Genomic DNA, 21880 nt, shown 5'->3' on the forward strand with positions numbered 1-21880 from the left:
CACACACACACCCCTCCCTCCCTCTGTCTCTGTCTCTGTCTCTCTCTCTCTCTCTCTCTCTCTCTCTCTCACACACACACACACACACACACACACACACTACAGCTAATAAATTCAGCCCAGTTGAAAAATAGAAAATCAATAGCCAAAATCAACTGTATTTCTATACATTAGTAACAAACAATCTGAAAATGAAATTAAGACAACAACTCATGATCCAGGTGCAGTGTCACATGTCTGTAATCCCAGAGGCTTGAGAGGGTGAGGCAGAAGGATCTCGAGTTCAAAGCCAGACTCAGCAAAAGTAAGGCTGCTAAGCAATTCAGTGAGACTCTAAATAAAAATATAAAATAGAGCTGAGGATATGGCTCAGTAGCTGCGTGCCCCCGAGTTCAATTCCAGGAACAAAAAAAAAGAAAAGAAAGAAAGCAACTCATAAAAGGATCAAATAAAATAAAAATATTTAGGAATAAATTCAACATAAGAATTGAAAGGTTTGGGCCTGGGGATATAGCTCAGTAGTTAAGAGTGCTCGCCTAGCATGTGTGCAAGCCTGTGTTCTATTCCCATCATTGCCTACCCCACACTGCCTGCCCCGCCCCCAAAAAGGTACAAAACTTATACACTGAAAACTATAAACCTGTGCACTAAAAACTATGTTTGGGATGGTTTGTTTTATATTTGAATAAAATTAAAGATGACCTAAATTACTAGAAAGACATCTGTGTTCATGAACTGGAAAACTTAATATTGTGAAGATGGCAAAACACCGCCCCCCCAAACTGATCTAGAGTCAATGCAATTTCAATCACAATCCCACCTCCTTTTCCCTGCCACAGAAATGGTCAAACTAAAATAATCTAAAATTCACATGAAAGTATAAGGGACCCCAAATAACAGATCAACAGAATAGAAATGACAGTCCAGAAACAACAACCTACACATGTCTGGTCAACTGATTTGACAAAAGGCAATTCAAGGGAGGAAGAATAGACTTCTCAATAGATGCTTCCAGGACAATAGGACGGTTACATGCAAAATGAATCTGGAAGCCTACCTCACACCACATACAAAAATTACTCAGAATGGACAAAAGATTGAAGTGTAAGAGTCGAATCTATAAAACTCTTTAGAATAAAACCTAGGAGTAAATGTCTGTAACCTTGTATTAGACCATAGTTTCTTAGGTGACACCAAAAATTTGGGCAGCATGAGAAATAAAGATTAAAAAGTGGACTTTGTCACCATTAAAATCTTTGTGTATTAAAGGACACTATCAAGAAAGTGAAAAGGCAATCCACAGAATGTGAGAAATACTAATATATCTATCTAAAGGAAATTTTTATCCAGACATATCATGAATTACAATTCAACTATATCATTAGTCATTATGGAAATGCAAGTCAAAACCACAATATGATGTAACTTTACACTCATTAGGATGGCTATAATTGGCTAAAAGATAAGAAAACAACAAGTGCTAGTGAGGCTGTGGAGAAACTGGGAACCTCAAACATCATGATGGGAATGTAAGATGGTACAGATAGCCACTAACTCTGTTCCAACCTGGCAGGCTAAAGAAGTATCAAAATGACCCCTGTTATCAGCAGTTCTGTGATCAGCAGCTCATCTTTAATAAACTTTTTAGTTCTACACGTCAAACTGGCTTATCAATTCGCTGCAAGTTACTATTTGTGCAGAGGTATACCGCCCCCCAAAAAATCATACCAAACAACTGTCATGAAATCAGATTAACTTCTAGTTTGCATTTCCCACTGGCATTAAGTTGTAAATATTTGCTTTGGAGGGCTTTCCTATTATCCTATTCCAATATAAGATACATACTTGTTGATCTGAGCCAAGAACATTCCCTTCAGTGCGTAAAATTCAGCTGTCATCTCTTTTGTGAAGTATTTTAAGTTTGTAGATTCAATAACTTCAAGGCCCTATTTTTAAAAAAATGAAACAAGTTGAAAAGAAGCTCTTGAAATTCTAGATAATATAAAAATGTCATGAAAGTATTTATCTAGGTAATAAGTCTTAAAAGCCATTGACAAGAGTGGATTGAGAATGGAATTGTCTACCTCGAATATTTTGATTGATAAGTAGTATTTACACTGACTCATGAAAAGCCAAACTTAATCTTAGACATTCAAGGGTATTCTTCTCAACATAGCCAAAAATCTAACTCATGCCCTTATAGTTCATAATTCTATAGTTTTTTTCTTTCCTTAAACACACTAAGCATACGACATAATCAAGAACATAGAATCATAACTCAAATCCTCAAGTGTTTTTCCTTCCATTTCTTGTTTTGGAAGGATTCTCTCCCACTATTAAGGATATTTGTAAACTCTAATCCTTCTCCTTATTATCTGACCCAGGAGCCCTCACCTGAACCTCCTTGACGGGAGGGAGAGTGTCCCTTGGAACCCTACCTGCATGCACTCATTTTTGCCCATCACTCCTGCCAGCTGAAGATAGCATTTAACTTGCTGTCGAATCTTCTGGAAGCAATCCACAATAGGAACAGTGGGAATAGTATGAATACGACTTAATATGTCCAGTGCTACGTTGACCAGTCCTTGTTTTCGAGCAATTTTTCCATATTGGATGATTGCTGAAGCTGACGCGTGAACCCCAAGCATAGCATTATTTGAACTTGGATCATGCTGGGAACTATTTTCATATGCAGTTACAATAGCTAAAGAGCAAAGAAATGAATTATTAGTCCCTGTCAAACATTTTTCAAAGTATTCCACAATAAGGCTTAAATAAAAAATGAAAACACACAAACATGGTTATGAAAACAAGAAGCTCTGTGATAAATCCTTGTTGCATTTCCTTGTATTTTATGTCACAAGTAAGTCATAAAAAGTGCTACAGAGTTGAGTGTTGCTGTGTTAGATAACAAATCGTAAAATCACAAAGTTTGTCCTAAAAACAGATGGGTGGCAGGCAGGAGAACCAGATGGCTCAACAGAGCCAGCCGAGAGCAGCCGTTCCTGGCAGGGGCACCGAGACAGAGTGCCATCACTGAAGCACAGTACCCCAGCTTGCCCCGCTGGTGCAACAGGCAGCGTCCAGCAGCAATTCTCTTCTAACTAGAAAAATGGAACAGGTAGGAAAAGACAAACAACAAAAAAACTCCCACCATCCTTCCTACCTTCATCTACCCTCACCATTACCACCACTACCTGTCTTACCCATTCCAAAACAGAAAATCTGGAAAAGGGAAAAAAACCAAACATAACAAAGACATGAAACCAGCACAGCGGGGCGTCTGGAAAATTACATGATGAATGCATGCCGGACCAGGTCGGTTTACCCTGGTAATGGTGCTGCCTCCACATGAAGATGCTGCTCCAGTGGGACAAGTCGTCAGACACGATGGGCAGCCGGTTCCTCCAGGTCTTCACCACTGTCTTCATGTCGTGCAGGCTGTTGTTCCTCCCGAGGTTGGTTGGCTGCAAACCTGCATTGATCTGTGCAGCCTCCTGAAGCTCTATGATTTGCTGGGCTGCCTAACACGACCAAAATAAGACATTCCACAGTAAGCACTCCTAACAACCAAGGAGAAAACCAAACCACCGAGTCAATCAAGAGTGTGACCACCAGGAACACCTCCTGACACCATTACCAAAGGAAGCACCTCACACAGGCACCAGAGATTCCACACTCAATTTAGTCTTCATCCAAACATTGACCTGCTTAAGACTCCCCATGATAGGAGATTGGGAGAACAGACGCCTTGCTGTTGAGGGGTCCCTAAACCTCTCTTCCACTTTTCAATGCCCTTTGGCTGCCCACTTCATTTGGCTCTATCTACCAATGCAGAGCAATCCCACCTCCCCTGCCTGCAGGCCCTTCTTCACCAACTTCGGATTCAAATCCCCAAAGATCTAAAACATGGTTCTTAAGATCTCTCTAGGCAGAAAAGTACAAGTTTGCCACATCCCTTCAAAGTCTATCCAGTTTTCCATCCTAAACCTCAGGAGTGATGCTGGCCCCAAACTTCTGAGGCCCTCCCCTTATCTGTACCACTCTGGCCACAATTCTGAGCCTATTCAAACATACCCATCAAATTCCATCTCCACTGCCCCCTTCCCTCTTCTCTTATGGTCCACATGGATTTCTCCTTCCTCAAATCTCATTACTATTCTTTGTACTAGGATTGAACCAAGGGGGACTTTCCCACTGAGCTACATCCCTTGCCCTTTTACTTTTTTATTTTGAGACATCCCTCAGATGAGAGGCTCCTTTGAGAAGAATCTATTAGTTTTGCGGATCTCTCACAGCATGCAGTTCAGTATTCTGAATCTTGTTTGTTCTTTTCAAAATTGTCTTGAAGAACTTGTGCTTTTCATCTACATTTCAAGTTTAGTTCAGAACATTCAGATTTCCAGAACCTTCCTTAAGTCCTGCCTTGCCACAATAAAGAATCAAAGCTTACTAAAACATACGTCAATAGGCTGTTTTATAAAAGCTTTACTAAGATGTAGTTAAAATACCATTAAGTTCACCCTTTAAAGTATGCAATTCATTATTTTGTAGCGTATTCCCAGGGTTGTACAAACTCACCATTATCTAATGAGAGAACATTAACATCACTCTCCAAAGAAACTTTATACCCATTAGCACTCTCCATTCTCCCTCCCCAGCCTCTCAAATCACAATTTACTTTCTGTCTCTACAGATCTGCCTATTCTGGGTATTTCATATAAGTGGAATCATACAATATGTCTGGTTTCTTCACTTAGCATAATGCTTTCAAGGTTCGCCCATGCTGTAAGTTATCAGTACTTCATTCCTTCTGATAGCTGAATTATTTCATTATATGGATGTATCACATTTGGGCTATCATGAATGCTTCAATCAACAATCCTGGGCAAGATTTGTGGTCATGCTTTTATTTCTCTTAGATATACACCTACGAGTAGAAGTGCAGGATTATAAGGTAACTCCATGTTTAATACCTTGAGCTGGCAGACTGTTTGCAAAGAAGTCACAATATTTTACAGTACCACCAGCACTGTAAGGATTCCAATTTCTCCACATTCTCATCAATGTGTTGTCCTTTTAATTCTATTCAACCTAGTAGGTATGAAATGGTATCTTGTTATTGTTTTAATTTGCATTTCCAAGGCTTAATGGTTATTTGTATATGTTCTTTGGGGAAATGATGATTCAAATCTGTTGCCATTTTAAAACTGGGTTATCTTTTATTGTTGATTTTTAAAAGAGTTCTTTATATATTCTGGATAAAATTTCCTTATTAGGGCTAAAAATCTACATTTTCTCCCATTCTGTGTAAGTTGCTTTTTTTTTTTTTTTAACTTTTTTACTTTGATGTTGTCCACTGAAGCAAAAGTTTAAATTTACTTCTAAATATTTCATTCCTTTTGACCTTATATAAATGGAATTAGTTTATTAATTTCATCAGATTTGGGTAAATTTTTGGCCACTATTTTTTTCAAATATTCTTCCTGCCCTTTTCTTTCAATCTACTTTTGGGATACTTTGGTATACCTGAGGGGTCCCCAGGTCCCTGGGCTCTGTTCATTCACCTCATTGTTCTTGCTTTGTTTCTTGGACTATATAATGTTAACTCACCTATTTTCAAGTTTGCTGATCCTTGTCTCTGCTTACTGACAGCTGCTCTGAAGCCCTTCTAGTGAATTTTTTCATTCCAGTATAACTTTTAAGCTCTGCAATGTTTATTTGGTTCCCTTTAAAAAATAATTTCTGTTTACTAATATTCTCTATTTGGTGAGACATCATTCTTGTATTGTCTTTACATACAATTTCCTTAGTTTTTGAACATGATTACAAGAGTTGGTTTAAAGTTAATGTCTATTAAGCTCAACATCTGGGTTTTCTTTAAAGACAGTTTATACTGATTGCTTTTCTTTCTTGAATATGGGACATATTTTCTTTTCATGTCTAAATTATTTTTTAAAATTGGACATTCTGAATATTATAATATGCCAGTTCTGGAAATTATGTCTTTCCTCCGAGGTTTTTTCCTTTTTTCCCCCGTTGCTATTTGTTAAATAACTTTTCTAAACTAATTCTATAAAATCTAAATTATTTGAAGACTATAACCACTGAAGTCTCTACTCAGTTAACTTAACAGTCAGTTAATGATTAAACAGAAATTCAATACCTGAACCAGAATGTCACATAGCCTGTGCTGTGGGGTTGTGTGTGCCTGTTGGCGCATGCCATAAATACTCAGCTAGGGAGCCTACAACTCTGCCTTAGCCTTCACTTCCTGCTTGTACACAGGAAGGTGAGAAACAAGAGGTGAACACTCAGGGACTCCTCAGGTTTTTCCTGAACATGTACACAGGCTGTGCATGGCCCTCAAGATTCTCAGGAAAAGGTAGAGCTTTTAAGATATTCTTTATTGATACCTTACTTTTACCTGTTCTAGTCTCTCTGTGTGTAAGCTGATATTGCTGCTTCAGGCAGCTTTGGTGTTAAACAACTGCTGCTAATTATTTCTGATAAATGCATTTGGAAATGACTTTTCCCTAAGTCAAGTCAAATAAGAGACAAAACCTATGAATAGGGCTTGCTAGGAAGCTTCAATGCTGATCAAATAGTTCCAATTCTCTGGGACCAGGATGTTTGGGGGTTTATAAATATGTTATGCTCTCCATAGTTGGCTCCTGGGCCAAAAACTGGGTTTTGATATCAACTGCAGGATTGGGAAAAGGGAGAATAGGAACAGGAAAACTAAAATGGTATACAGCTTGCTATTCTTTCTGAAATAAATTTTTTCTTTAATAAGTAATGCTCCTTGGGTTGCTGCAAATCTTTTGCTTAATGTTTAATCCAGGAAAACTGGTATTTCCAGTATGCCAAGGGAATAGGCCATCACCTGAAATTTCTAGCAAAACTCTGGGGTCCACAAATCAGCATGAAAGATAGTTCTGAATAAGAGCACCAAGACTGTTTCTTTGGAGATTTTCTTTTCATAGAGTAGGAAAGGGTGGAGGGATCCCACTACAAGCCATAATTCCAAATATGTATTTTAAAACAGTGTAAAACACCATAAAGATTTTTTTTAAAACTTAGTAACTGCTTTTAATATTTGAATGTTTGGAAAAAAGGTATGTACATCGTTTAACTTTTTTTAAGGAAGTATTTCTCTCTTGTTTCTTCGTTTTCCTTTTCTCAAGTTCTATAGAAATTTACCTTTAAACAAAGAATAGTAAAAAGGACCCAAGTAGATATTTCTGAAAAGAAGCTATATAAGTGGCCAACAAATATAAGACAAAAAAAGTGCTCATCATCATTAATCATCAGGAAAATACAAATCAAGACCACAATGGGTTATTACCTCACACTTGTCAGAATGGCTATGATCTAAAAGTTGATAACAAGTGTTGGTGAGAATGCTGAGAAAAGGAAAGCCTTATGCGTTGTTGATGGTGCTCATATAAATTAATATAGTCATTACAGGGAAAAAAAATGGAGGTTCTGTGGAATCTAAAAGCAGGATTACCATATGATCCAGCAATCCCACTGCAGGATATTCAGTTGCAGGACTGAAATCAATGTCAATGACACATCTGCCCTCTCATGTTGACTGCAGCATTATTCATAACAGCCACTGCATATAAATACCACATTTTCTTTAGTCATCTTTTGATAGAAATTTAGGTTGATACCCTATCTTGGATATTGTGAAAAATGCTGATTTTATGACTTCATTTACAAGCAAAATCCAAAAAAGTCAAATTCACAGAAAATAGAGCAGTGGTTATCAGAAGCTGGAAGAGATGGGAGAGGTTGATCAAAGGGTAGAAAACTTTAGTTCGAAATTTTCTGTCAGGAAAAATAAGCTGCACTGAACTACTGCACAAAAGGGCAACTATGATAAATAATAATGAATTATAAAAAGTTTTACCACAGACACCATAAGTATGTGAGGTAATGGATTTGTTAACTGATACAATCAATCACTTCCACACTGTTAATATACCAAAACATCACACCCCATAAATATAAAATATATACAATTACTATTGGTCATTTAAAAAAAAAAAAAATCTAGTAGCTGGGTGTGGTGGTGCACGCCTGTAGTCCCAGCTACTCACAAGGCTGAAGCAGGAAGATCACAAGTTTCAGGTCAACCTCAGCAACTCAGTGAGACCCTGTCTCAAAACAAACAATTAGGGGCTGGGGATGTGGCTCAAGCGGTAGGGTGCTCGCCTGGCACGCATGTGGCCCAGGTTCGATCCTCAGCACCACATATAAATAAAGATGTTGTGTCCGCCGAAAAACTAAAAAATAAGTATTTAAAAAAAAACCAAACAAACAAACAAAAAAAAAACAATTAAAGGGGCTGGAGATGCAGCTCAGTAGTAGCGCATCCCTGGGTTTAATTCCCAGTATAGCAAAAAAGAATTTTTTTTAAATCAAAATGATTAAAAAGATGAAGTGCTGTTAAATGGCTTCCTTCTAAAAGGAAGTTTTCTTTTAGATTTCTTCATTAGGTTGGTTAGCAGTGCTACTTCAAGGTAGGAACCATCTGGAAAAAGGAAGTCACATTTGCCCATAATCAAACTAATTTACAAATGCTTAGATTATTAACCATAAGCTAAGCAGTAAAAAAAGAAATAAAACTGCCTTTAATTATACCTACATTATACTTGAGTCAGGATTATGTCTGAAATTCTGTACTTTATACTTCATTCTTTAAATATATATAAACTGCATAATAATTCCTATTTATTCATAATCAACTGATTCAAAAATGATACTTGTATGTATTTGCACAATTAATAGCTTATAAATGCAACCTTTTCCTCTGTTTTTATAAAAAAATAACTTTTTCCTAACAGCTATATAAACAGGCAACACCCTTTTGCACTTTTATAGGAAAGTCTACTCTTAATAAGAAGCTTTAAGATATTTTAATGATCTAGATTAAAAGTATTATATATTTGTGAAATCAATATTACTTTAGGGTACAGTTTCAAAAAGCAAAAACATCAAAATAAACAATTATTTCACTAACTTTCTAGCCCACTGTGACGAAGACAGGAAAATCTACTATGGCTTTTATAGCTATAAGTTGCTTTTATAAGCAACTACACTACTATGGTATGAATATGGTTTGTTCCCCTGCAAAACTCATGTTGGAAATTTAATCCCCAATGTGAGGTATCAAGAGGGCGAAAATTCAAACTACTACAGCACTGTGGGGTAGGGTGTTTGGGAGGAGACTGGGATTAGAAAGGGTCATCAGGTGGAACCCCATAAGTGAATACAGGTGCACACTTGCACACTATAATCATCTGATGACCCACACCACATCAGGACTCTGCCAGCAAGAACCCCATCAAAATATGTGGTCCCCTCAATATTGGACATCCAGAAATATGAATCAAAATAAACCTCATTTCTTTATTACCTCCCAGGGTGGTGTAACAGAAAGCAGACCAATCTATACACTATGATAAAAACCAATGTATCATATAAGTTTCAAAACTCCTCTTTTAAGAGAAATAAAAGCGAGACACTGTGGAATTATTGCTGTAACATCAGCCTCATTTCACTTGGGTAGTAATACAGTAACACCAGTAGCTGCTCTGTGCCAGGCACCAGGGGACAAAGGATGGCAAAGGCCCGGGGATGCACACGCTCTGTGTGTGTGTGTGTGTGTGTGTGTGTGTGTGTGTGTGTGTGTGTGTGTGTGTGTTATGCTGAGAAGCTGAACGATCACTGGTGTGGCTAAACAAATTGTTAGGAAAAGAGCAGATGACACACAGAGTGTCAGGAAGAGAGTCAGGCGTGGCCACTGAACAGCAGTTATGAGTCTCAAGTTGGGATCTTTGGGGGCCTAACAGTCGTATCACACCCATGATGGTACATGGGGGCACCAAAGAAAATTTCTAAAGCAAAAAAATCAAAAATCATCACACTCATTTGTGAGAACATCTTCAGTTATTAGGACCTTAGATCCTCCAGCAATTCCCAATGAGAAGCAGTATTTCCCACCCTCCTCGAGTTTTTGAACCTAAGGATGAGTGTAAGTGGAAAACAAGAAGAAGAGAAGGTGCTTCCTCTGCCATCGGCTCAGGCTTCAGCTTGGGCCCAGCTGCCCTGCTGTGGTGGCCCTGAAGCCGTGCACAGAGGGCAACACTCATTGCACTCACCTGCAGAAGGGGCGTGTGCACGTGGGATACCACGTGGGGCAGCCGCCGCCACTCACGAATGGCTAAGCTGCTGGCCATTTCCACCAGGCGCTCAATGAAGCTGAGCTGCTGCTCCTCGGGGTGGCAGATGGCCAGGTACCCTCGATACATGTTGACTTTCCAAGCCATCTCTTTTGGGCAACTTACTTCTACCTATAGTTAAAGAAATTACAGAAACAGTGATGGGTAGTCTTCTCCTAAATATAAAGAAACAGGAAAAAAGCTCACTTTCTTGTAGCCAATTATGCAAAGTAATAAACAGAAATTTGCCTATAAGGAAAACTATAATTTCTTTACAGAAGTCACTCATTTAAACTACCTTTCTGGATACTCTCCTTTCCTGAATTCCAATGAGTGGCCAATCTCTCTAGCTATAAAAGTATACCACAGAAGCTTCCTAGTAGGAAAAAAGGAGCTATACTCTGTATAGCTTCTCCCATTGTCCACTAAATTCTTCAGAATGAAGTTAATTTAGTTTTTTTAAAAAAAATGTGCAACCCAACCAAGTTCATGATTCAACCTCAGATAACACTACACATTTATAAATTCCATCACACACAACAGATTTTGAATAGGAGACCATTTCACTCAATTGCCTGATGGACAACAGCAAACACACCCCATCCTGGGCTGGCCCAGCTCACCCTCTCATCTCTGTCAGTCAGTTCTAGTGTTTCTGCCAACACCATCCAATCTGTTTTTTCAGTCTCTGTGGAGATCGAGGACTCCACATCTGACACTCATAACAGAATAATGAACTAATACTTAGTTTATAATTTCATTCAAATTTAGGGGAAAAAAACCAAGAGGAATATTTCTTTCCCAAGAGCTATCTTTCAATTGCCAAATCACCCAGCTCAGACTACTTGAAGAGAAACCTCCAGGCGGTTCATAAGCATGTCCAGTGAAGGAAGCCCAGTGGCCTAGTCCTCACTGACATCACAGCCAGGGGGATGGGAGGACAGCTCACCTGCACCAGCGCCTCCTTCATGGCGGTCCAGTTGGACACCCGCCATGCACACTCCAAGACGAGGTAGGGGTTTATGTGGCCTTTGGACTGGCCGTACTCGGTCAAGGCCTCCCACTGGTTCAGTTCCTTGGAACACCTAAAGGATAGGGGTGTGAAAGCCAGAGCTCAGTCACCAGAGCACTGGTGCGTTGCAAAGACAGGACAGGATTTTCAGTAGCATATTTTTACTACAAACGAAATGCAGTACCATGTGGGACAGACTGCTGCAGGATGCCCGGCAGCTCTACAGGGTGAACTCCCTATCCACGGTCACCAAGAGCGACCACCATGCAGCCAAGAGCCCAGAGCAGGGACACAGGAGGCAGGTGTAATCCATTGTTTTTCCATTAGCCCATTTAATTACTCAAGATTTTATACACTGTTTTTGGATTTTGGTTTTATAAAAAACACTCATTATAAGGAACTCTCAGATTTTTTCCCTTTTTTTGTTTAACCAGCCCTTGACTATACCAAATCCTGTGTTCAGCTTACCGAATCCAGTGGTCTTCCCAGAGCTGGTACTCTGGGAAAATGGCAGGGGATGCATTACTCCTCTCATGTTCTTTTTTGGCCTTATCCATTGCCTTTTCATAGGATTCTTGTGCCTAAAAGGCCAATAAATGCTTTTTTACCAGTGTTTAAGACCAAGATCACGTGATGCCATGCCCCCAACTCACTATTCAGATAGAACAGGAGTCAGCAGGAGAGGAAGGAGGTAGGGTGGCCCCTGCACAGAAGGGAGGGGAGGCCATCCACCCCTGGAACTAAGTCTCTGACCTTTAGTAACTGCAGCCACAAGGCAGTGCCTGCACTTTTGAGTTTCTGTGCCTTGGTGTCCTATACAGCACTCAGATTGTATCATGCCCCTTACCACAGGACAAACCTCAGGACCGAAATTTTAGCACTAAAAGCAATCCACCTTCTAGCAGATAAAAAGCACTCATATCAGCATCAGGACTGTGATCAGGACTGTGCTTTATGGTTATGTCACCTGGGCACAGGGGCCATGTCTCATCATCCCAGCTACTCGAGAGGATGAGGCAGGAGGATCGAAGCTTGAGGCCAGCCTCAACAACTTAGTGATACTTGTCTCAAAATAAAATAAAATAAAAAGGTCTAGGGATGTAGCTCAGTGGTAGAGCAACTCTGGGTGCAATCCCCAATACCAAAGCAGTAAGATAAAACAAAAACAAAATGTGTGTCATATATGTAGGTTCCTCTCAAGACTTCAGTTGAAGGACTTCTATGTACAGGATTTGAATACTTCAAATAAAACAGTAAACTTCTTGTTCCAATATGAATTCTAACTTGACAACCCCTAAAAATGACCTCTTTGCAATCACGTATCCAGGCATTTCATCCAACAGTAACTACCTGTTCAAAGAATCCATGCTGCTCATAAGCAATGGCAGTTGCTGTCTCTGAATATTTGCAACGCTTCTGCCATAAACCAGCCCACATGTCTTCCTCTTGTAGCAGAGAATAAAGTTCGGCAAGAGAGTCCAATATCTCCTGAAAGCAGATCACAGTTTCTAAGTGCTCGTGACAAACTTTTTTCCAATAAAGGGACTTCATGGTACTCTAATTTAAAGTCTCTTGGGAGATGTACTTACTGAAAGCCTGATATCACTGACAAGAATTAACAAAGCAAGGCAGGTCCTCACCTGCTGAGGCGGCGTTATGCTCTCTTGCTCATAGAACTCCGTAGTCTGCTTTGGCTTAATCTGCAGGCTCAGACCCTTTTCAAAGGCCTGGTGCTCCAGCATCAGTGTGGAGCGGAACCAGAGGTTGTGGGTCTTCCCCAGGTACTTCAGAACACAGGGTCTGATGGGGATCGGGGGGACGCACTGGGACATGGCTTCCACAAAGCAGTTCAACGCGCTGGGCTGACAGTCCCGCTGTACCTGGTGACTGCCACTGCACAGGAATGGGCTTATCTCACCTGCAAGGGCCTGGAACCCAAGCACATGCTATTTTAGGTCTTTGTTTAAAAAACTGGCAAGTCCTTTTCTTTCTCTCAAGGCATCTAGGAATTAAACAGCTAGCAATATCCTCATTCTCTAAAATTTAAAAGACTGTATTCTTTCATGAATGCTTATCAAGAACTAAAACTATACTTTTCCAAAACAGGATTTTAAAAAATATACTCACATGCTGCTGTCTATCAGATAGGATTTTCCACAATCTGGGAAAAAGTTGGACCCAGGTCTTCTCTGCCAGTGTTGTAGAAATGTGGCATAATTGTACAAAGGCACTGAGCAGTGCTCCGGTCTGGTGAGAGAAAAGAACAAGCTTAGATGGCTGTGGTCCAGGATTCCTGCATCTGTGCTCAGAAGACACCAGTCATGCCAAAGCAACTAGTATTTCAGTTTCCATGTGGTACCTATCACCACAGAAGGCCTCTGGGTTTGGGGACACGAACAGACAGTCCTTTCTGGCAGTGGTATCAGAACAGGGGACTAAAAAGGTGACTAACCTATGATGAGAGTGTCATTTACATATGTAAGGATGCTCTGCTCCCTGCTCTATCCAACACAAGACCAAGCATTTTATGCTTATCTTAGACAACCATGGTGTCAGACACAAGTTTGAGGATTGATTAAATGCAGAAATTCAGGATCAGTAAAAAAAAATTTTTACATAAAAATTATTTATGGTACATAATTTGTGGTTTTTCTTCACATAGGTCCTGAAATGAATGTGATGTGGGGTAGGGGGTCTTGACAGCTTCCTTTATTACATGAAAACGATCATGCCCATGGCTGACTGCAAAGTGTATGGAAGCCAGACTTTTTTATTTGGGTAAATCTCAAAATGAAGATGCATTTGGGGTCCCTGACCCCATAGAGGAAACTTGATTTACCATATTAACTAGTTCTTCTTTCTTTCTTTCTTTTTTTTTTTTTTTTTTTTTTTGGTACCAGGGATTGAACCCAGGGGCATTTAACCACGGAACCACATTTTTTGTTTTAATTTTATTTTGAGACAGGGTCTTGCTAAGTTTCTTAGAACTTCAAAGTTGCTGAGGCTGGCTTTAAACTTATGATCCTCCTGCCTCAACAACTCAAGTTGCTGGGATTACAGACATGCACCACCATGCCTGGCTATTCTTCCATAGCACATGGAAATAATTCAACACTATGCCATCGCATACTCTTAGTAATTATTTTTACCATTTCTTCCAAGGAAGAGTACTGGAGAAATTACCTCTTTTTTTGTCCCCCATAAGATACTGTAACTCCTTTCTCAAATATTTATATTAGATATCTGTTTTGGAGTCTCACTGCACTATAAAAGTTTCAGCTGAGATAGGGAAGAAAATTAAAATTTATACTGCAATGAGATAACCCTGATTTAGGAGGAAAAAATAACTTCCCTCCTAAACTCACATACAGACCTTCACTTCACGAAGTGTATCAAGAAATTTGTCATGTCTGTTGGTTAACATGTGCAGCTGGTTTCCAATGTCCTTTTCAGAAAGTTCTTTGGTTTTGGGTGTGCTGGTCTGATCCCCAGGAGCTAGCTCAATATCTATTTCTACATCCTAAAAAACAAAAACAAGCAAAGCCAAAAAGCCAAAGAATTAAAAAGCAACAAACACAATGCCTAGCCACACTTTTGGCAAGTAAAATTTGTACTAGTTTCCTAGAAATTTGCAAGTACAGGCTAAGAATCCCTAATCAGAAATTCTAAAATCTGAAGTGCTCCAAAATTAAAAAAATTTTCTAGCACAAAGTTTGGGATTTTGAAGCATGTAAGATTTTAGAATTTTGGATTTAAGGATGCACAACCATGGTGAAGTTTATTTAACTATTTCAACATCCCCAAATCTCCAAAATCTGAAACACTTCTGTCCCAAGCTCTTCAGATAAGGAATACTAGATTTACACTTAAATAATCTTAAATTTTGAAATAAACAAAACCCAGATTAACAAGTCCTTTTCTTTCTCTCAAGGCATCTAGGAATAAAACAGCTAGCAATTTCCTCATTTACTAAAATATAAAATAACTATGAAAATATCACCATTTTGCTTTCATATTTAGGTTACAGAAAGCAAAATAAAATACTACAAACTTTAAAAAGTAAAAACAATAAAGACAATATTAAGAGTCATGGCCCATCATTTCTCAAAATGCACTATAGCTGCCTAATTCATTCAGATTAATACTGTTAGGGTCACCATGTAGGATGTGGTTGGTACAATGTTTTCTTTCTTTCTTTTTTTGGTGATGGTGGTGGTACTGGTGATTGAACCCAGGGCCTTGTGCATGCGAGGCAAGCCCTCTACCAACCGAGCTACATCCGTCCCCTGGTGCAATGTTTTCTATTGAACTCGGTTCCAAACAGGAATGGATCTTATTTCTGTGGGAAGCTTCTGGAAACACTCAATAATCAAACTATTCCTACAAATCAATAGATCAACAATTTGATATATGCCCTTGAGAACACAGAATCCATGACAATTTATTTCACACAGAAGATTGTAGTAAAGAAAGAGAAAACCACCAAGATTTCGTGTTTAGTAGCAGTGCAGAAAATTTTAAATTCTTCTTTGTTAATGTAGGAGATCTCCTCCTTTCATTGGGGGAGGGGGAAGAAACTCCTCCTTTTAGAGCACGGAAAGTCACTGCTAAACCCTTCACTGCTGAGTGACTATCTTCTAAGACTTCACACATACTGAGCTTCCCAAAGCCAACAACCTGAAGGAAGCAGCATCTAAAACTCCTGCCTGCAGCCAGGCATGGTGGCACACACCTGCAAGCCCAGCAATTTCAGAAGCAGAGGCAGGAAGATGGCCAAGTTTGAGGGTGGCCTCAGTAACTTAGCAAGACCCTGACTTGAAAATAAAAAATAAAAAGAGCTGAGGGTGTAGTTCAGTGATAAAATGCTCCTGGGTTCAACCCCTGGTACAAAAAAAAAGTCTGATGTCATGACATCCTCCCCCCCAGGGAGGATCAAAAGCCATCAAGACTAAAGCATCCACCTTGGTGGAGAGATTCCTGGGGAGCCAAAGGCTCCACACTGCCCATCCTAAGACTAAGTTAAGCAGAGACACAGAAGGTTCTTAGCAGGCGTCTGGTGAGACCAGTTAGAGGAGGGTTCCTTTATGGCAGGTACCACTCCCCCAAGCACAGCTTTATAGTGCAACACACTGCTGACATAGGGAAAGAAGTCACAACGGTGAAACATTCTGTCCTAAGCAGTATAATAGCTAATGAAAAAGTGATCTATCCCAAAATGAATGGCAATACAAGATGCTTCTCAATTTTAATCTAACTGAATGCAGTCAGGCACCGTATTTGGAGCTTTGGGGTGGAAAACTTTTAATATACTGCTCTCTCCATTATCAAATTCCCCAGCAGGATTAGGAATTCTGCCTGTGGAATCCAGAGCCTCACCTCCTCTTTGGACTCGCTGTTCTCTCGCTCCCGAGGCTCCTGCTTGACATGTGTGACCATGGCGAAGGCGGCGCGGTCATGGCTGTCAGCCAGGTTGATGACGTTGGTTATGGATGGAAGCATAGCTCCCTGGCAGCTAGTCCCAATGGGAGTGCTCTTCTCACACACCGCCAGGAGGAGCTGGAGGGGTTTGTGAAAAAGAAGATCAGCCAAAAGTAGACACATGGTTAATACCTGGTCATCTCAACAGGTGCATGTGGTTAGTGGGGGTCTAACTCAGCAGGTCCAGGGCAGCTCAGCACCCTTCCCCCTTTTTCACAATAGATGGATTCCATCTTCTTCCAGACATAGAAACCAGAAGCCCTGTGCTTCACTGTCTGCTTTTTGTTCTCTCTTACTGCCCATATCCCATCCACAAGCCCTGCCAATGTCACCTACTACAGGATAGAATCTCCTAACTCATCTCTAGACCCACCCTCTCAAGCCCATCTCCTTCCACTCCCCTGGGATCACTGTAATCCCACCACGGCCACGCGCAAGACCTCTGTGATGGGACTCCTTACTTGCTTCTGTACTCAGACCATGTCCCACCTGCTCTTAGCACTTCCAAGACTGTTCTCCACACAGCACCACCTCACACTCTTCACCATAGGATGTCTGCTTAAGCTGCACAGGACCAAACCACTCTTGCAATCTGCAAATTAACTGAGCACCTACTGGGTACTACAGAGGCCCTGGACATTCATCTACTTCAGAGATAACAGCAAAATCCTCATGAAGCTGAAGGTCAAAGGCAAAGAGAAGCCTGGCCAAATGCCCACTGGATAATGCAGCCAAAGAACAGGCAGACTGACAGAGAGCAGAGGGTGCCAGAGTGGCAGGGAGTTTTCTTGAGATCTGCATCACATGGTGAATGCAGCTAAGAATAGAGTATTGTATATTTCAAAGTTGTTGAGTGTGCAAATTTCAAATTTTCTCACCACAGAAAATGTTGCTCCTTAGACGTGATGGATTTTACTTTGCATTGTATGCAGAAATTATGACATCATCCTGTCCTCCACATGTACAATTATAAATTTATCAATTTACAATTTTTATTAAAAGGACCAATAAAAGTGGAAAGACTATGAAAGGTCAAGTTGACTAGAGACTAATGGGGAGGGAGCGAGGGGCAGGATGGGGCTGGAAAGGGAGGCAACAGCACAGTCACTTGGGGCACATGAGAACTAACCTGGAGGCTGGGTTTTATGTCAAGTACAAAATTGTTAAGAACAATTTTACAGCAACAGAGGAAACAGAGGAGGGGTAGGGGGTGAGGAAACTGACTGCAGCATGGCCTTGAACTGGTTCCTCCAGGGACAGACCAGACATGGGGAAGGCTCAGGGATCCTGGCTGAGTCCTTCCTCTAATCAATTCTTGTGTACCTGTCCACAACGTCTTATTCATCTTTACATTTTTATTACCATGCCCAGTGCCTGGTGCCTACTCAGCAGTTGACAGACCTCCAGAATGAAGGAGGGGCAAAGCAAGAAACTTTGCTCACTGTGTTGCCATTAGCAAAATTCCAAATCCATGCTGCATTTGGCAGTGATAAAACTTCCTTTCAACCAAAGAGAACCCAATGCCATAATTCCTTTCCTTTGCATTAGACAGAACCTAATGACCTCTGTCTCAGTTGTATTAAAATGGTTTCATTCATTCTAGGTATGCAGACAAGGACTGGTTACCTGCTATAGGAGATCCAAGTTGCTGGTGCCTTAAGTTGATGAATAAGCCCAAGAGAGGAGGACAGCTGACTCCCATGACCAACAAACAGGAAGTCTCGCTGTGATCCTGCTAAAGCACCATGAACGTCTCGACTTGCCTGCCACTGCAATCAATGCCAATCCTGCTCTAGGTCTGGACTCCATACACTGACCATTCGACACCCGACTGCTCCTACTACCCAACTCCTTGTGCTAAAGACTCAGAACCAAAGGGGCTATCAGGCTGCTCTTTCCTTCCTAACTGCAGAATGAGGAGGGCTGACAATCACAACACATGGCTAAATTCTCAAGGCACAGAGAAACATTTATATTTACAAATGTATAAAATGTTTATATTTGAAGAAAAAGAAATCTTTGTCTACAAATTAAGAACTATTATTCACTTTGTGTGTGTTTGTGTGTGGTGGAATCCATGGGCACCATACCACTGACCTATATCCCTAGTGCTATCTCCACTTGTTAAAATTGTTTGAGACAGGACCTACCTAAGTCGCCCAGGTTGACCCCAAACTTGCAATCCTCCTGCATCAGCTTCCTGAGCTGCTGGGATTACAGATGTGTGCCAATGTGCCCAGTAATTCAACTTTTTGATAAAGGGTTTAAATCTACCAAAAAAGTTTTAGATGAACACTCAACCTTCAATCCTTGTTTCTTCCTAGAAATTAACAGCAGGTTCAGGTTGGAGCTGTTCAGTTCACCTAGGCATACGTGACCATTGGCTTCCGTACCCTACCAGAAAACCCATAGCCACCTCCCATTTACAGATGCTGAGTCCAGTCCAACCTACCTCAATGCACTGCTTGATCCAAAAGTGGTTCCCCATGGCTTCCCAATTCTGGGAACAGGTCACGTACAGAAGACGCTCATAGACCCGGCGTTTCATGGAGTTATCAAAAACCTCAAAAAACTTTGCTCTGATGAGTGGCTGGGCACAGCGCAACCCCGAGAGAAAGGCAGGCTCTAGCTTCGCAGTCAGCTCACTGCCGGACAGGGCCTCGTCCCTGCAACCAAAGAGGTCACATCAAGATGGAAGAGCAGGCAGACGGGGATGGCGCAAACCACGAGCAAGTGCACAGAGAACAGTGGACACCAGCTTTCTGAAATGCCACTATGACAGCTAAGGGGGTGCCACCAATTGTGACATGCTTAAGCAGCATTCTGCAAAAGGCTTGTTAGTGAAGCCAAAATATGTTGCGTGATTTAGTATTTAAATGAGTATCTTAAATTACACTGTTTGGTCGGAGAACACATTACAGACCAATATATGCAATATTTGATTAGTTGCTATAATTACCTGTAGACATAGTTAACAAGGTCTAGAAACTGTGCATTTAACTCAAGGTCTTCTGGGAAACGCTTTTCCACATAGGTCATCATTTTCACAAGCAAAATGGACTTCTCCCGGAGTGTGGGTGTCTGTACAAAATTATTTTTTAAAAGAAAAGGTCAATTAATTCTATTTGAGAAAACACATATTTTAAGAGTACTTCTGCCACCTGTTTCACTGCTTTTTAAGTTCCTACAATTTTACCACGTATTAAAAGATAAGGAAAAAAAAAAAAAAACAGAAAAATCAAACATGACTTCAGTTATCTCTGGGTGCTTAAAAAAGAAATGCCAATATGATTTCCATGGGGGCTACAACTCACTTTGAAGAGAAAGCAACTAAATTAGACAATAATCAAAAAGTTAGCAAACCCTCACTGCATAGTGCCCTCCTCCCAGCTCACCTGATTGGCTGCCATTGGGGAATTATTCTTCACCCATTCTTCCACAATTTTTACCACAGCCCGGAGGATCTTGGCATCTGGGGATTTTTCAATGAGGGACGTCAGAATGGCCTGAATGAAGTTCTTGCGCATCTCCATGCTCATCACGGCCAGCCGCGTCTTCACCAGCTCCAGACTCAGCATCACCAGCTCGCTAGTTCCTGCTCATGCACAGACAGAACACACCCCAACCAATTTCTAGACATAGTTAAAAGGGTCTCTGACCTGCATGACTTGGCGTGTTGGGTTCCACACGTTCCCCCAACCACCACCACCACGTCTTTACCAACCAGAGCTCAGGAAACTATCAATTTCTTACTGCTATACCTTGTGAGAGTGGCTCTCTAGGAGCCCTGTCCAAGAGAGAGATGAGGGAGCTGATGGGATCTGTGTAAGGACACCCCAGGCTCTCCACACTATGCCGAAAGCACAGCCACAGTCCTGAGGAGCATCCAGCAGCCATGCCAACCACAGTCCCCTGCCAGCTGCCCCTATCACCTAGATTCCTGGAGCCCACGGTTCATGTCTGGAACCCGTGACTTAATTCTTCAGAAATGATACTCAAGCATTCTCCAACAGCAATCTAATGCCTATCACTTTAAAATTTTCCATTATGACATCCACAAATTTTAAAAACAGATTTTATAATGAGCTAGTTTTGATTTTTTATTTCTTCATTATGGAGTGGATATAACAAGTTTCAAGTAAACAGAAGGACTTCACCTTAACCCATTTATACTAGAATTTAACCACACAGACTGAAGCATTCAGGTACTCAATGACTGAAGAAAACCCGGGCCTAAGGTTGTCACCTGCAGTTGCCTCAGTGCTCCCCGAGGCTGCCTGTGGATTTAAATGCTCTCGGACCATCTTCTGTAGGGAGCGCATGAAGACGGAGATCAGCCTATCGATGTAGCTTGGGTTGTTGCTGCAGGCTGACTTAAGGATCATGAGAGTCCCTGCAGGGAGGAATTATGGTTGTTTCACAGAAAAGTTCCATAACTGAGTAACAACAATGTGCTTTTAAAGCATTCTGTTCTGACAGGGTATAGGCTGGTACCAAATTCCAAGAGGGAGCTACATTTGGAGCTCCGTGTATTCTGAGCTCTTGACAATGGTCATTCCCACTGAGTGGCACTGACATCTGTGCTTTGGGACAAACATCACCCTTCCCTCCAGTTCTGGAATTTTACATATTGGCAAACCGCCCATGGTAAAGCTTTGAAGATAGTTTGGGGGAGAAGTAAAAAAGGAAAAAAATCCTTTCTTTTTCATCCAGCCTGTCTCAACATGACAGTTTAGAATTTGATTTTGTATTTCATTCTGGAAAACTGCACAAGTTCAGTTAAAATCAGCCAAACCAACACAGAACATGCACACTGAGTATTATGAAAAAATTTCTTTCATAATTGATATTTTTATAATCATGACTCTAACTTAAATATTAAATTTATAATTATAAATTGATCACATCACTGAACAATCAAAGAATATTTGCCATCTACAGGTGGGAGTCTCCTAGGTTTGGACAATTTCAGGGTTGTCTTATTAAAAGGCCAATTCTCAATAAAGCAGTCAGCATATGCCAGCCTGACTCTAAGATGACAACCTGAGACACTGGTGATGTCAATGATGAATTCAGACTCTGCCCTCGCCCACAGAGCACATGTCAGTGACAAACCTGGATCTGTCATAATGAGGACAGTGTAGCCCACCTCACTCTG

The 21880-nt window shown here is 40.8% G+C and overlaps 1 protein-coding gene across 4 annotated transcripts in view; it reads right to left on the reverse strand.

Annotated features, from left to right (window-relative positions):
* The window catches only part of Trrap (transformation/transcription domain associated protein), a 111891-nt gene that overhangs the window by 21389 nt on the left and 68622 nt on the right, over nucleotides 1-21880 (reverse strand). For 3 of the 4 annotated variants that reach the window (XM_076840749.1, XM_076840747.1, XM_076840748.1), the window contains exons 46-60: nucleotides 20969-21115; nucleotides 20118-20317; nucleotides 19682-19803; nucleotides 19175-19388; nucleotides 16621-16800; nucleotides 14618-14764; nucleotides 13372-13491; nucleotides 12885-13172; nucleotides 12595-12732; nucleotides 11713-11825; nucleotides 11182-11317; nucleotides 10173-10364; nucleotides 3296-3524; nucleotides 2439-2704; nucleotides 1846-1946 (exon numbers count right to left, since the gene is read on the reverse strand). In XM_076840749.1, coding sequence (XP_076696864.1) covers nucleotides 1846-1946; nucleotides 2439-2704; nucleotides 3296-3524; nucleotides 10173-10364; nucleotides 11182-11317; nucleotides 11713-11825; nucleotides 12595-12732; nucleotides 12885-13172; nucleotides 13372-13491; nucleotides 14618-14764; nucleotides 16621-16800; nucleotides 19175-19388; nucleotides 19682-19803; nucleotides 20118-20317; nucleotides 20969-21115 — 2593 coding nt within the window. The remainder of the gene's footprint in view (nucleotides 1-1845; nucleotides 1947-2438; nucleotides 2705-3295; nucleotides 3525-10172; nucleotides 10365-11181; nucleotides 11318-11712; nucleotides 11826-12594; nucleotides 12733-12884; nucleotides 13173-13371; nucleotides 13492-14617; nucleotides 14765-16620; nucleotides 16801-19174; nucleotides 19389-19681; nucleotides 19804-20117; nucleotides 20318-20968; nucleotides 21116-21880) is intronic. The other variant, XM_076840750.1, reaches the window with a different exon arrangement.

The sequence above is a fragment of the Callospermophilus lateralis genome, chromosome 19 (assembly GCF_048772815.1).
Source record: "Callospermophilus lateralis isolate mCalLat2 chromosome 19, mCalLat2.hap1, whole genome shotgun sequence".
NCBI classification, from domain to species: domain Eukaryota; kingdom Metazoa; phylum Chordata; class Mammalia; order Rodentia; family Sciuridae; genus Callospermophilus; species Callospermophilus lateralis.